At 38.0% G+C, this 16,833-nt stretch overlaps 1 protein-coding gene across 1 annotated transcript; it reads right to left on the bottom strand.

The window, feature by feature from the left end:
• Positions 1–1,917: 1,917 nt before the first annotated feature.
• Positions 1,918–16,736, bottom strand: LOC133993457 (protein mono-ADP-ribosyltransferase PARP14-like). The gene is made up of 17 exons (XM_062432444.1): positions 16,562–16,736; positions 16,350–16,450; positions 15,523–15,553; positions 13,781–14,062; positions 12,588–12,812; positions 10,226–12,468; positions 9,728–9,958; positions 9,341–9,562; positions 9,095–9,155; positions 8,739–8,885; positions 7,539–7,601; positions 7,204–7,383; positions 6,813–7,019; positions 6,097–6,711; positions 5,431–5,567; positions 5,037–5,211; positions 1,918–3,368 (listed from the first exon to the last, which is right to left on the bottom strand). Exons 1-17 carry the CDS (start codon positions 16,734–16,736, stop codon positions 3,085–3,087), a joined length of 5,379 nt encoding a protein of 1,792 aa, XP_062288428.1. The 3' UTR covers positions 1,918–3,084.
• Between the last annotated feature and the right edge of the window lie 97 nt (positions 16,737–16,833).

The following is a 16,833-nucleotide window of genomic DNA, read 5'->3' as shown; positions in this document are numbered from 1 at the left end:
TAGAATACTATATTAAAAATGAAGGCATGAAAAATCCAACTCAAGTATAAGTATGCAAGTATTAGCAGCTTGATGTAGTTAAAGTATTACAGTAAAAGTAGTGGTTTGGTCCCTCTGGCTGATATATTATTATATATGACATCATTAGATTATTAATAGTGAAGCATCAATGTTAGAGCAGCATGTTACTGTTGTAGCTGCTGGAGGTGGAGCTGGTTTACACTACTTTATATACAGTTAGCTAGTTTAGTCCAGTGGTTTCCAACCTAAAAGTCGGGCCCCTCCAAAGGGTCAATAGATAAATCTGAGGGGTCGTGAGATTAATGGGAGAGGAAAGAAGAAAAAACAAAGTTCTGATACACAAATCTGTTTTCTGTTTTTTTCTCTTTTGATTTTTGGTGAAATATTCGATCATTTGCTTTTTGTAAGACGTCAAAAGACAAAGAAGGTTGGAAATCACTGGTTTCATCTTTAACAACATGTTAATGTATATATATACATTAAAAGCTTGTCATATTATCCATTGTGTCAAACCTAAAGCTGTTACATAAATGTAGTGGATTGGAGGTATGACGTAGCATAATATAAAAGTACTTAAAATAGAAGTACCTCAAAGTTGTACATAATTACAATACATGAATACATGTACTTCTACATCTGCATTTCAAGGCCTAAACCCTCTTTAGTGGTGCTCTAGCACCCCTAAATTTGATCTCAGCACCCCGAAAAATAAGTAGATATTGGGGGGTTTTTTAACACTTGCAGGGCATTTTATATAAAATTCTCATTAGGAGCTGAGCCCCTCAAAGGGCTGATCCTACAATTGCCCCTGCCTAGAGAGAAATGTTTATGATGCATACACAGTAGATGTACACATTTATCTCTATGGAAATTGGCAGTTGGCCAACTCTGGCAATTGTTGGTGTTGCGAGGAGAAAGGAACTGTATTCTATTTATCCACAAAGCGCTTCAGCTGCTTTAGTACAACTGGATGATTTAATTTTTATGTAATTCCCGTTAAACTGAATAAATATAATGGTGATTTTGTTTTAAATGTTTCTCTGATGTCAAATTCGAAATTGTTGATTATTTTCTTTCATACTTTTCCCTTTTTACTTGTAATTTAATAGTCGATAAAAGTGGGTAGAAAATGACCGGGCAGGACTATGGTTGCTATTTCCTTAGACTGTAAATAATGTGAAAACTATTAAATTTACTGATAATTCTGCTTTAAACTTTAAATTAACTACACATAAACCAGTCTACCCATTAGTGTGCATGTGTTAAGTTTTATTTGAACTGCCTTGTTTACTGGAAATGCAGTTAACTTTCAGTTTTACTTTCAAAACCAAACGTGATTGTTAACCTGATTTAGACATGCATAAACAGACATTTCTTGGAATAGATCCAGGTTCTTTCCATCAGCTTCCCAGTGGCCATAAATTATGTGCAGTTAAACAGTGTCCATTTTCTTTTCCATCCATTTCTTCTTACTCCCTGAAATGACTTTTTGAAGGCTGGGATGCCTGGTGTAACTACTTATACATTTAAATATTTATATATATAAATATATAATATAAATAACACCCCAAAACTACGGAATTATTTTATTACTTTCAGATGTCCCATTGTCAACCTTGTCTCACAACCAAAAAACAAGAGCTAAAACTAAAACTAAAACAAAAACACACAAAAGACATTTATATTTTTCAGAATTAACATTGAATTTATTGTGATCTTTGGGTTCATCTATTATTTTCTATAAAACATACTGGTCATAAGGATTGTAGATAAATGATTTTACTTCTGATTCATTAGAAATGTTAAGGTCAGTTGGCAGTTACATGGTTTTGAGAGCCCTATCAGGATGTATTCCCCTAGCCTACTTGAGTCCTAACATTTGGCCGGTCCTGAGAGGGGTCCCTTCACAAGCTCCCTACCCAATGTGTGTCTGTGTCTTATATCAGTAGTGTGGCCATAGTGCGGAGGCACTTGAGCTTACCTCTCGGGGGTGAGGTGGTGTTCTTCTCGAAGAGCCCCCTGCCCTAAGGTCTGTTAGCCTTGCTCAGAGAAACTCTATCACACTGGAGCTTTTTTGTGGTTACGTGGTGTTTATTCAGTCAGTAGTACAGGTGGTTATAGGGTCGATACAAAGAAATAAAAAGTTTAAAAGGGGTTAACTGGTTTGGTTTGAGGATCCTTATATTCAGGCTTATAGGTAATATTTAAATTTGGTCAAAAGGACTTCTTCATTTCAGTCCCTCATAATTTTCTTTGTCTTATCTATCCTTGAGACTAAATTTGGTAACTGGCTGCGATCAAACTGTGTGTTTTCCTATACTATTATAAATCATACGGTCACAGCCTGAGTCTCACTACTGAGAGTGAGGGTTGAGCTAAAAATACATGACTACATGCCTCTTTGCTTACATGATTCCTAACAAAGGAGTATCTTAAACTACTAAATGGTTACACAGTTATAACATTAATTGATTATATGTCAAGCAAGAAATTATTAAAAGGGAAAGAAATGAATACTTGATTAAAGTACAAAATCTTAATCGAGATATATGCTAAAAGAGTAAATTATATAAAAAGAATAAATGATTACTACAGTAGAGCAACCTCATCTCTCTCTCTATTCTTCCTTTAACATAACCACAAGGTAATCTTACCAGAGTGATACAGTTACAATTGAATACTTCTGACAACTTTTTTGTTGGCACTGACACTTACGGAGGCATCCTCCTTACTTGCTTAATTTTTTTTTTTCAGCCTTTGTTTTTTCATTCTCATATCTTACTGTTTAAAGTAGGACAGCATCAAGTCGAGACTAGGGATCTCTTCCTGCTGCCTCAGATTTTGAGTATGGTTTAAGTAGCAGTAATTTTATCGACAAGTAATCATCACACATGCATAGTTTCCCATCCTTTCAATTATTTAAATGGTTAAAAGGATTGCAAAATCAAAAATAAAACACAGTTAAAAGAACAAAAAACAGCAGATAATGGGCAATTACTTAATAATGTAAGGCAGTGTAAAGAAGTAAGGCATTTGTTTCAGTCATCTCCTAACATGATTTTTTCACTTGAATGTAATCAAATATTCAGGATAAGCCTGGGAGTCGTGGAAGATAACGAACATGGAAGGGGTGGACATGTCGTTAACGAGGCTGTCGTACTTCTCAACAGCGTCGGCGCCCTTGGTTGGTGTATCGATCACGCCTTGTTTTCCAAGCGTGTAATCGCCGGTCAGCACACGACAGAGGTACATGCACTTCTCCCCTTGTGCATTTGGCGGGGAGTAGGTGTCAGCAGCAGAGTAAATGGCATTAACAGCAAAGTATGTGCCATTGCCATAATAAGCAGCTGAAAACAGGATAGCAGCAGTTATTGAGATGTGAGATAATTGCTATAAAACCCCTCATATAACATATTTACAAAGCAAATACTCCAAAACAAATTAATATTTCACTACATTCCTTGTTTTGATCAGGGAACTGATCATTAATAAACAGTGGGTCAATTATAATCATTTGTTTAAGGTATTTCTGTTTCAATGTTAAATGTGGTGTAAAAACTTAATATGAACACAATAGGAATGAGATGTATAAGTGACAAATAAGGGTTGGCAAGATGAGCAATTCAGAAATATCTTCATCAAAAATTGTTTTAAAAGCAGCATCAGGTTTGTTAATGTGTACATGATATGTTTGTGTTGGTTTTATAGCATTTGAAATGACATGTGCAGCATTTTTTTAACCAAAAGTAAGACTGAGTGCTCTTGAAAATTTCAAATGGTGTAACTACAAAAGAATGATAAGTATTCAATATTTAATCCACCTACAGCGTATTTAAGTGCCTGGCCACAGTTTTTTATGTAAGGCTGTACAATAACATTGATAATGTGTCCATCATTCCTACTATTAGTGTAAAGATTTACAGATTATGGGCCAGACTTGCTGTTGTGATGATGGTATAATAATTATATTTAAAGGAGGTTTTGACTAAAACAACATGTAAAAGGAATCACAAAGGGGTTTTCATTTTCAGTAACGCAATGGTCTTAATGGTCAGGCTCCATCATACCTTAAAGAGCTCATAGTACCTTATGTACCTACCAGAACACAGCGCTCCCAGAACGCAGGCCTACTTGTGGTACCTAGTATCTCTAAAAGTAGAATGGGAGGCAGAGCCTTCAGTTTTCAGGCACCTCTCCTGTGGAACCATCTCCCAGATTCGGTCCGGAGGGCAGACACCCTCTCTACTTTTAAGAGTAGGCTTAAAACTTTCCTTTTTGATAGAGCTTATAGTTAGGGCCGGCCAGGCCTGTTCTGGACCAGCTCCTAGTTTATGCTGCTATAGGTTTAGACTGCCGGGGGACTCCTACCTCCATGATGCACTGAGCTCCTCTCTCCTCCTCTCTCTCTCTCTATCCATCCATCTATATCCAATAACATTCATGTACTATTAATGCATTCAGTAACCTACACTTCTTCCCCGGAGTTGTCTGTGCTTTCTCGTCTCACAGGCAATCTGGGCCTGTAGACGTCCGGATGACAGATTCCAGTCCCGGACCTTCTAGCTTCAATGTTTATTTTCTATGTGCTTCTCTCTCTCTCCTATTCTTGCTCTCTCTCCCCCCTACCCCAACCGGTCGAGGCAGATGGCCGCCCACTTTGAGCCTAGTTCTGCCTGAGGTTTCTTCTTCTTTTCTTGCCATTGTCGCTAAGTGCTTGCTCATGTGGGAATGTTGGGTCTCTTTAAAATTAAAACCTGAAGAGTTCGGTTTAGAACCTGCTCTATGTGTAAAGTGCCTTGAGATAACTTTGTTGTGATTTGGCGCTATACAAATAAAGATTGATTGATTGATTGATTGATTGAACGCAGAAGTACTTAACAAGTTACTTTTTTCAGAAGGTAATCCTGTAATGTAACAAGTTACTTTTTAATGGCAGTAATTTTGTAATGTAAATAGTTACTTTTAAAAGTAACATTCTCCAACACTGCTTAAAATGCCCACAAAAATATTCTCACCATTCTTTCCTGCATAACTTCTGTTGAAGCCGTGCTCATTGATGGTGGGCACAGTGGATTCGCAGGTGCCATGGAAGAGACGTTTCTCATTGTCATGATGACCGTTTCTATGCTCCATGTCTTGCTTCTTGATCTGGAAGCTCTTCCATAATGCTGGATTCTGGATCCTCTCAATCTAAGAGGAGGGAAAAGCACATTTTGTGATGTGATTTATTAAATATTAAGGAACCTGTTGATGTTTTTTTCACTAGGAAGAACAAAGTCTGGCTGAGTACTGCAATGAAACTGAATAGAAGTAAGTCAGTCAGCAACTCTCTGCTCTAGTAACTTGAATTCTGTTCATAGCTGAAACATTGTTCACTTTTACAGTCAGTGCAGGTTAAATGTAGATTACCTTAATAACAGTTTTTTTGCAGGTGGCCTCAAACAGATTCAGGACTTCATTGTGCTCTGCCGTTCCAGCCTGGATGGTGACAGCATGACTCAAGGCGTCAGGTGGCATGGTATCCCATTCCTCCGGCATATCATATTCTAGTGGAATAACAAACATTTAATTTTTTTTATTTTTTGACAAATTTTGCCGTTTAAAAGATCTGTGTTGACAAACGTATCCTAACAAGTTGTCAATTAGAAAAGTCATGCTAAAAGCTTCAAATAATTTGTCCGGAAGCATATTGCATTCACTTGAAAAATGTTTTAAAAAGCTAAATTTTTTTACTTTAAAATCCTGCACGTTTCCGAAGGTTAGTAGCAGCAACAGTATGTTAATATTACTTGCAGGTGGGAGCTTCTCGCAGGATTTTGAAGTATCACGTTAATTCAGAAAAAAAATTACTCAGAAAAACAGAAAAAGAAAAAAAAAATGATTCAGAAAAAAAGAGCTTTTTAAAAATTTTTCAAGTGAATGCAATACGCTTCCATGAATTTGTAACACAAACAGACTCAATTCTGGTTTGAATGTGCTTATGCTGGTTTTACATTGAAACTTTTAGTGGTTACTAGCTTATTATTGTCTTTATTAATATTGACAGGCCAGATGAAGAAATGCATAGTGAAATACCTTTTAGTTTTTCAATTCTCTTTATCTGTAGGGTGTGTCCCTGGTTATCAGTGGCAGGTCCATCTGGCATGGTGACAGTGTAGTCTTGACCCCTGACTGTGACTTTTACTTGAGGCAGATCCTTTCCCAGTGCTTCTTCAAGCAGGAAGTTGTTTTTTGAATCAAAACTCTGAAACTGAGACCCCAGCTGCTGGTACTGCCAGTCTGCCACTGTGGCCGCCAGATACTCTTTTCTCTTCATTTCTTCCTCATCTTTTGCCTTCCTCAGCATATTTTGAATCTCAATGTTGGCTTTGAGCACATTCTTGCTGATTCCCTCAATAACCATTGAAACTTGGCCGTTCTTGCTTTCCGTCCTTATGCTCACACCTATATTCCTCTGGATGTCAACAATGCTCTGGTAGTCTGGATCAGAGAAGCTAAGGATGGTGTTGTCATCAATGGAGTTGGCTTGGCACTCTTTTGATATGAGGTCGTCGATCCGCTGCTTGGCTTTGTCTACTGCAGTCTGTGAGTCACCGCAGATGTGGAAGCAAGCAGCATCCACTTCAAGAGCTTCAATGACAAAATCTCCATCTTTCTTTGGCTTGTCAGAACTTTCACCAGTAAAGAATGCTAAAGGAACAAATTCCAAGTTTCACATTAGATTCTTACATTAAAAGCTGATTAGGGATAAAGGAATATAAACACCACTTGATTCCTTTCACTGTACTTACATACAATCTTTCCCCAGAGGCCTCCTTTACTCTTGGGTTCAGTGGCTTCCCTTTGGTGCATACTGTTGTAGAACTCTTTAAGCATGGGTGCCTGGAATATAACAATCCTGACTGTCTTCAGGGGGCTGGAAGTATTTTGCCTCAACACATCAATCACTGCATCCAACATGGCATCTGCCACCTGCCTTGCCTTTACACTACCTTGACCTAAAATAGATGAGAATAAATGACAGACTTGTGTTAGAATCAACGTAAATCTTCACTCAGCCAGAGGCAAACTAAAAGAAGACAATAAAACCACATGGATGAAGTTTTTTACATGTTCACAAACACACTCAGCTGAGATGAGTTTGAGGATAAATATCAATATCATCCTGCTGATATATCTTACCTGTGCCAATGGCAGGAAAGGAGACAGAAGTGTGTGAGTTCTTCACACACATCAGGAGAGCATCTTTCACAACCTTTTGGATTCTTACAGGGTCATTTTGTCCGAGGTGGAGGTGGAGGATCTTCTTACACTTCAGGTTACCTGGCTGGGTCATTATGATGCCTGGGTTAGGCTGGGCACCTAAAAGAGTAGACAGTGGATTTAAATGTGAGAACTATGAGTGTGTGTATGGGTGTGTCTTAATTTACTCCATGTATCCATGTCAAGACCAATAAGTATGGCTACACCTTGGCTGTAACAATATATCTGCTTCATTGTCATAAAAGCATTTTTACCCAGGGTTTGGCATTCTGCTTCAACAGCCTGACCAGCTGCATCCAGAATAGCCTTGGATACTCCTAGATAAGAGAGAGAATACATACTGTAAATAACATAAATATAAGACAAGTAATACAAATATAAAATGAGCTACATGGTTGTTTTTTTTTAAGGGAACTAGGAACAACTGAACAGTGAAGAGCACAGGTGCCATGAGGGGATACATTTTTGTGTCAATATTCATGTTGCATTAAATATCATGCACAGCATGTTAATATTTACATATAAGGCTTGATCAGATATACAACCCCTTTTTCTAACAAAGTGTGGTACGGGCCAAATGGTAAACCATGTTTGCCCAAATACTTATTTCCTCATTATGCTTAGTTGTCACATGGGAAGGATCATGTGTCAAAAGGGGGAAATACAGAGGTATTGGTTCACAAAGGGTTACTAATTCTTATTATTCATCTTCTGATATTCAATTGTAAGCATTCACTGTCTCTAACTGTGTTAGAAACTGCTGATTAAGTGAACATCATGTATGTGTTAATTTACCAGCAATATATTTACAATGTTTACGCAGTTAAGTAGTTATATATTTGTGCTTTATTATTTACATAATTACAGATTCAGATATTTACACCAGCATCTTTTGAAACAGTTAAAACAGTCTCTTGAATCTGCTTCTGTGGTTTTACAGTTACATTTGCCTAGGTCTGGGTTGTTCCTGGCCCCTGATTGGTTGGGTTAGTCACCTGGGTGTTAGAGACAAGGAAATGCTGTTGTTGTTGATTTCTGATGCCGGGAGCTACAGTAAAGTTCTGCCCAAAAGGCATCTGTCTCAATCCTGCTGTGTTCTCTCATGAAGATTGTCCAAATACCACCTATCGAACCATCACGTTACATATGTTATAATCTACTGATTAACCATTGTCCTGATTGTACAACACATTATGACGTGTTTATTGTGCTGACATTGTTCTGATGGTAGAACAACTTCACCCTTTTGACAAGATAATGTTTTGTATATAATCTGACATCTTCCCCTGCTCTGGGCTCATTTTTGCCATCTCACACTTGAGACAGCAAAGAGTCCGTCTGCAGGCGACCGAATAAACTCTCAGAAACACAACGAACAACTGTGCTTTTTAATAGAAAATTGCCAGAACAAGTTACAACTGTAATTATTTAAAATTTGCATTATTAAAAAATACCTGTTTTGAGAGTGAAATCATTATTGGAGGAGTTCACAACGACATCAGTGATCTCCTTGGTAATGTTGCCGGTGACCACCTGTATAGTCACAGCTCCCATTTGCGTCTCATACATTCCTGGGCTTGAGGTGATTTTAGAAAAACCACCTTGCAGCAGTAGACACAAAAAATAATTAACAGCAAAGTAAACATTTTTCAGTTACAGATTAATACTTAGTACTTAGCATTATTTTTACTGCTGCCCAAACTATGTGAACACTAATGATACAGTATAGTTTCACTGTTATGATGTATGGATAGCATTATAATTGTAAAATTAATTATAATAACTAAAATGTTGCAACAATGTTGTCTACCTGAACTTTGTGTGGAACTGGAGGTCACCTGGAACTTCTGTTTAAAATCGTCAATAAAAGCCTGAGGAAACAAACAGAGAAATGTCTTCTACCAAAACACTCACATCAAAGAAGTTAACAGTGATGTAGTGGTGAGATATTACTGGTTGATACTGCTGATTTATCACAAATTTTATTTCATGGTTACATTTTCATTTAGCCCTCTAAGCATGATAGTACAACTGAGCTTTTTTTTTCTTTCCATACCTGGATAGTTTCTGCATCTTTTGGGTAGAGGACAATCATGACCTTCTTCAGGTACTTAGGTTTCTTTTTACTGCTGAACGCTATGGTTTCATCCAACATCAAAGAGGCCACCAGGTCTCTTGGGAAGCCCAGATTTCCAGTGCCGATGGCAGAAAAGGATATGGAGGTCAGACCTCTGTCCTCTGCCTTGCCCAAGCAGTCCTTGAAAATGTCACTCAGTGCCTGTAAGGTAATATAAAGGCATTTAATATTTACAAAAGTAGCAAGATAATGTTATAGAAAGAATAGAGAAGAATAGAGAAAAAAAGAGCAACAAAAAAAACCTGAGATATTTCATTTGATCTGAAAAGATAAAAACTAAGGACTGATTTAGTAAATTCACTTCACCTTTTCAGCTGTGCCTTGTCCATTATCCCAGTCAGGTGCAATTGCATGAAACACATGTTTGCACTTAAGGTTGCAGCCATCAGTCACAATCACCTTACTGACATGTGGTTCTGCATTCTCTGCTTGTACCAACTTCTGCAGTTTGGGTCCAGCCGCACCCAGGATGGCACTTGAAACTGCCCCTTTGTTCAGTGCAAGATCTTCAGACACAGTATTCACGATTACCTCCGTCTAAGGATGTGTTAATGAGACGTTCTCAGTTGCATGTTATTTAACGACATCTTTTTAAAAATAACAATCAAGAATCAGTGCTATGTGACAATCTAAACAGTCATTCAAATCCAGAGAAACCACATTTTATAGAGTAAGGATACTAAAGGTCAATAATTAATGCTACTAGAATCTAGTAGTTGGTAGGTAGTCCTGTCGAAATGTTTAACACTTACACAACTTGCATACTCTTAGTGAGGAAACATAATTTTTTTAAAATAAAATTACCGTGGCATTCTCGATATTTCCTGTTGTCAGAGTGATACCCACACCCTCTTTGGTCAGCCCTTGACCCAAGCAGTTTGGGTCAGATGCAACCTGTTTCACAGGTGATTTGACGGTCTGGGTAAGAGTTTGCTGAGCAGAACTGACACCATGATTTCCAAACTCCTGTCTGACAGCTGCCTCCATAGCCTGAACAGTGCCATCTTCATTGTTCACGAAATGTATCCTCTTCAGGGTGATGTCGTCATACTTGTCGTCACAGTGTTCCTTCACTGCTTTGACGATGGTGATGGCACACAAATTGAGAGGAAAGCCCTGATTTCTACTGATGGCGGGCAGTGCCACAGAGACACAACCATGCTGCTCAGCAAGGTCTAAGCTTCCTTTAACAGCTCTTTTCAATTGCACCACAGCCTTCTTAGAATTGGCAGGATCAAAATTGGGTCCCACTGCATGGATGACTTTTTTACAGCAAAGCTGGCCTCCTGCACCAGTTATCACAGTGTCTCCCGGCTTGAGCTGTCCATTCAACCTTATTAGTTTGTCACATTCATCCTGGAATTGTGAACCAGCAGCTTTCAGTAGTGCTGCTGAAAGGCCTTCATTGTGATCCAAGTCCTTATTAGAAGCATTGACAACTGCGTGCACTGGGTAACTGCAAATATCTGCTTTGCAAACAGCTATGTCTACTCCATCAGGTGTCTGAAGCTGGTACACAGGCTTTTGTACTTGTCTAAAAGTGTCGTCCGTCTGTCCATCCTTAGTCTCATCAACCAGCTGGACCAGGCAGCCAGTATCAGTCATGAGTGAATGAGCATACGTAGCTTCATTATCCTTGAAGAACTTCTTCACTCCAGGCTTGGAGACCTTTAAACTTTCAAAGTAGACAGAAGAGACTGAGTCTTCGACCGAGGTTTTGCAATCTGTGACATTGACTCTGGAACCACTTAGACAGATGCCCTCTTTTTGGAAAGACACCTCCACTTTGTCTGCCACTTGCTCCAACCAAGATGTGTGATGTTTTTTAATGTACTCAACTACGGCGTTATTCACTGCAACAACTTCTTCAACTTGAGCATTTTGCTGTAAGTAGTCATCAAGTTTACTGCTAACTCTTGTGACTGTATCCTTGTTGCCAGACACCACAACTTGTGATCTTTTGGTCTGGATTTGAATTTTTCTGCACAACTCACTGTTGGCATTCTCTAACTGGAGGATCATTTTTTGCCACTCTGGCTTCTTCAGGACATTAATATCTTCAACATCAATGTGTTTAGATATTACCAGCTTTCTCAAATGATCTACAGCATCATTCAGATCTCTGTCAGACACAGCAAGGAGCTGGACTCTTTGTGAAGCTATCTCAAATACTGCATTTATTTTATTAGATGTGAGAAGAGCCTTTGTAAGTTCCTCTTGGTCTTCGTCCTTCAACATGCCAAGCACAAAGTTGTCCATTTCTAAATTCCGTTTTTTTAATGCAAGTATTTGGTCATGTACAATGTTTTGTGCTGCCAAAACCTCTTGCCCTAAGCCAATTACAATCAGATTCTGACCATCTTTTCCAGATGATATTTTGAGCTCTGGGTACACCTGTAGCAGCTTGTCCTGAAGGCCATCTTCACACAGGATGTGCAAAACAGACGGTCGACCTTTCATCTCTTGGGTTATGCTTGATTTCTCCCTGTGGACCCTTTTGACAATCTTGTTTACAAATTCAGTAAGTGTTTTCTCTAGTCTGTTGACATCATCCACAAGACCAGCCACTGATAAGACACCACTGGCTTTATCAGGCACAACAACCACATCTTCATTGAGTAGCATCTTTCTTATCTTATCCTCTGACTCTTCCCACACCTCTGACTCTAGCTGCAACTTCAGGGATTTGAATTTTGACACAACTTTCGCAAAGGCTGACTTCACTATGTCGGTCCACTCTTTGATGATGTCTTCAGCATCCTTTTGTTGTAGCAATGTAGGAAAAGGGCTCAGGCACACAGCAGATTGTTGGAGGTTTACATTGCAGAAGTGTTTCGCCAAGTCACTACGAACTGTATCTGCTGCTGATTTACTGTCATTTAGGTATCTCAGGACAGCACCATCAATGGGTTCGGATATCGCAGCAGGGAGTTTTAGCGAAGGCTTGTCTTTTCCATAAAGGGCTGTTCCCAGAGATTTGTAAAAGGGATAAACTTTGATTTCTACCCCTTTGATGTGATGTTCCTTTTTCATGATGTCCTGAACGGCTATGGGGAACGAAATACATCAACTGTCAAATTGTTCAGAATACATATAAAGGTAATATGATGTTTATTAACTTGTATATTCACACATTAACATCTAATGTGTACTGTAAGTGCACTACCTCTATGGTCTTTAAAGGAGATGAGAGCAGAATGATCCCCTTCATTAATGGTGACATTTTCCACATCCCAACCTGCATTGTCAAAATACAGACAGAGGTGATCTTCACTGAAATTCCTGATGTCGTCAACGACAACCTGGTCTGTGGGTTCAAGAATTCGGACTGACAATCCTTTATTTTTGAACATCTTGTTTTGGGGGCATTTCGTCACAAAATGATTGTTTTCTGTGGGAGAGATATAAATGAAGGCAGTCAGACATGAATACATTCATAAAATGAAACAAACAATACACATTTTTGAGTTTTCCTGAATCATCTTTGGTCCCAAGTTGGCTGTTCAACTACTATATCATGCAGGCCGAATGATATGATTGGTCAGAGTCTTCACAGAATATTATGAGAATAGAATAATGAAGAGTTTCTATGCCTGGTGGATCTCTCTAACATGTTAGAATACCATTACCTTATAAATAGCATTTTAACCTAAACAAAAAAATGTGTAAAAATGTAACAAAGGTAAGGGTAGCTTTAACAAGGTTAATCAATTTAGTTTGTGTCACATAGTCCTGCTGACAGTTTAGCACTCTTCCACTGATCAGCAACAAAGTCTGGGAAGAAGAAGACTGCTAGCAAGCAAACATGGATGTAAACAATGTTTCAAATTGTTGAAAAAAAATAGGCATAGCAAATGTGTAACGAGGAAGAAAATGTATTCAACATATTTGTTGGCCTACAATTATTCACACAGTGTGCTTTGGTAAGAAACACTGACTTTGGTAAGAATGCAAACCATCTCTGTCAACAAGGAAAAAAAAACTTTTAGGTTACCTGTAATGTTCATTGACAATTCAATGAGAGTACAGCATTTCTCTGGCATATTGTGATTTATGCTTGCTCACAGTAGGAATATTACAAAGACTTCCAGTATTGAGGGTGAGGATGTCTTAGTACTATGGACTAAAATTTCATGTGTCATATTCAGTCATATATACATCAGTTGTCTCTTAATGTGTGGTGTGTAGTAAATGTCATCTCATACAAACATACATCTAAAAATAGTTACACTCATTTTTTGCAGCAAGTTTGCAATGTTTGTTAATATTGAAAATCAGTGGAGATATGCTGGACATCAGGGGACTCTACAAATGTCTGTAAAAGGGCTAATATTACACACACATACACACAATAAGTACCTTCTTCACTCTGGAAAGTAACCACAGCGGAAGTGATGGCAGGAATGGCTTCCAAAGTGAAGCTTTTGGACATAGATGAAGAGTCAAAATCCTTTGAAATGTTCTCCACCAGCATCTCCAAAACCTCTCCGTACAACTTATCTGGGATATTTTCTAAAACAGCAGAGTTGGATTGTAGTTCTTCTTCTGCTGTTTCATCCTCTTTGCCTTTCGCTACAGTCTCACTTTCAGCAGCAGCAGCAGGTTCATCAGCACTCGGCTCTTTCTTTGTAGCAGCATCTTCTGTTAATATGACATGAAGGTTAAGTAAATGATCAAACATTTCTAAATGAAGAGAGATGATATAACACTAAATAACAGTCAACCATGAATAAAATCTCTGTATGTGGGAGACACATTAGATTAGTTGGAGGGGCCCACCCAAAAAGGCACTAAAGGACTTCCCCTTACATAACAAAATCCTCCGAATTGATGTGCAGGTTGGTGCAACATTTTTCTTACAGACCACAGTGACAGTGAATTTATATCAATGCCAGTAACTTGCTTTTAAATGCCAATAACATCATAGAGTTTTGTATCATTCTCTAAAAAGATGTAAAGCCTGATCTAAACAAGACTGTAAAGTTATCAATATTACTTAAAGCACCACGCCGTAGTTTCTGCATGTCTTTATAGCCTTTATACTAGTGGAGCATGTGTGCACTGAATAAGAGGAGGAAGGGAATGGACTTTCAGCCATTTTAGAAGAGCACCATGACTTAAAACTGCAGTGTGGAGTAAGTGGAGCAAACAAAACTGAAACTGACTTTATTTGTGCTTTTTGTGAGGAAATCTGTGATTTAGTAGTCAGCTGGGCTAAATAAGTGCTACATTGCATGGTAAAAAAGTGCAACAGAATGTTAAGTTTCTCAAAATTGAAGCAACCACTGAAGTTGTTTAAATATGAGACTATAACGCATAAAAAAATAACAATTTAATAAGGTCTGAATTTAGTGACTATTTCCTTTAACAGTTGAATCCTAAACAGGAATACATTCATAAACTTCCTTGAAAAATCGCACCTAGAAGACAAACAGACATCCAACATGCTCTTTGTGAATAAGATCATTTCAAGATGGTGGCTTCTTGTGTTAAGAGGGAACAAAGAGTCGGTCTGGCAAACCTCCAAGGACTTTAATGGGAGGAGTGTTTCCTGTCAAACTGCAAGTCAGTGCGGCAACTCCCAACATACCTTTGCAGAATTAATCATCACAAATAACTTTCCACTTTTGGGGAAGAATATGACTTTTAAACCTCTTCTTCTGAACAACTACGTGATATAACATTTACTACAGGTAATGTAATGTACAGCAATGTATACCTGTCTCTGTCTTAAAATACAAAATGCCATAATTACACTAAATACAGGGTTTTGTGTACTATACTAGATAGTAATATCAGAAAAATATACACATTTTGGCTTAGGTGTGATTTAGTAAACTTTCTGAACTTAAGCAGCTTAGGCAGCTAATGAGGAACATTTATGACATAAGAAATCCTTTCTGCTTCCAACTCAATTTGATTTGAAATGTTGAGCCGCAAAGTTGATAACCACAGGAGAATGTTTGAATAGGCAGATAAGTTTATCAAGACAAAGATAATAAAAATGTAAAAAAGCATGTTACCTGCCAACTTCACTTATCTCTAACCGAGGTCACTGTTTCAGAGAGAGAAACATATTTTCTGTTTAAAACAGTACTTACGTTTCTTATTGAGTTCAACAGATTGAGTATCCTGTATAGAAAGGAAAAAAAAAACATTGTGTTAGTCATCTTTGTTCAGGATTGTTTTGGCATTTTTATGTAACAGGTTTCACAATATATCATAATGTAGTTACTGATAATATTATACATTATTAATCTGAATGTGTAAAGCAACTAGTACCCAAAGTTGTCATGGACTATGTAGTAGGGATGTCACAATGTCAGATTTTAGTGTCACGATTAACGTTAGAGGAAAAAATCACGATTATACAATTATCACGATTATTTACACCATGGAAGGAAACACATTGTTTTATTAAAGGTTTTATTCACTTTTTATTCACTTTCTTCTGGCCCTGCAAATAAAATACTTCAAGCCTTCTTTATAGTAACATAATAATAATAATAATAATACAATTAATAATAGAATATAGCCAAATAATCATTAGACTTATATGTGAACCATTATAGGATGTGACTGATTTACCACTACTCCGCCCTGGGGAGATATTGTAATTCATAAAATCCTACCCTGACATTTATAATCGTAAAACCGGTCAATCCTGACATCTCTAATTGTGTACTCCGACATCCCAACATGCAAAAAGTCATTTCAGGGAGTTATTACAGGAATGACAGCAGTGATAGCAGGTTTCACATACTCTGTAACCAATGTGGTTAGGCCTCAAACCTATGCCCGTTATAAATGAAACAAGATAAGATGTAGTTTGGCTGTCTTACAGATAAACACACTGGAACAAGTGCACACTACAGTTGCTGATATTATATGTGACAGCCTTTAAAAAAGGCTTTTTGTACCCTCTTACCTGCTGTGTGCCCTGATCTGTGGGTAAGTGAACTGTCATCTTCAACACGCCGTTATCCACATTGATCTGATGCGACCCTTTCTCCAACACATTTTTCTGGTCTGTAAGGTTTTAAAAAAGGTTTTCAGTATCACAGAAGTCGATTAAGGATTAAAGTTTTGATTTTTTTTTTTTTTTTGTGATAAAGTCAGAGTCACACGGGCTAAACTTACCCTCCTCTCTGCGGAAGCGCAGCAGCGCTGTCCTGCTGCCCTGTTCATAGTCGACTTCACAGTCTCCACCGCTAGATTTCTTACTCTGAAAGTATTTCACTAACTTGTTTTTTAGTCTTGGTATGTTGTTTTCTTCGAGCTTGACGAGCAGAGCATACGAATATGCGTCGGCCATCGCTGCTGGTCAGACTGTCTCTGCCCAGCTGCGATACTTTCACTTTTGTTTCTTAGGAAATGAAACGCTGACTGTAATGTGAATCCAGCCCACCGGA

Source organism: Scomber scombrus, chromosome 13 (assembly GCF_963691925.1).
Source record: "Scomber scombrus chromosome 13, fScoSco1.1, whole genome shotgun sequence".
Lineage (NCBI taxonomy): Eukaryota > Metazoa > Chordata > Actinopteri > Scombriformes > Scombridae > Scomber > Scomber scombrus.
The sequence above is the reverse complement of the archived record's forward strand: the minus strand, read 5'-3'. Positions and strand labels throughout refer to the sequence as shown.

What these genes read in the sequence shown, in the direction of transcription:
- LOC133993457 (XM_062432444.1), bottom strand. Translation starts at nt 16,736, where the DNA reads ATGGCCGACGCATATTCGTATGCTCTGCTCGTCAAGCTCGAAGAAAAC. An exon ending in GACAAGGCACAGCTGAAAAG is followed by an intron (nt 9,563 to 9,727) that starts GTGAAGTGAATT and finishes ATTACCTTACAG; the next exon opens with GCACTGAGTGACATTTTCAA. An exon ending in CTTTCCTGCCATTGGCACAG is followed by an intron (nt 7,020 to 7,203) that starts GTAAGATATATC and finishes CATCTATTTTAG; the next exon opens with GTCAAGGTAGTGTAAAGGCA.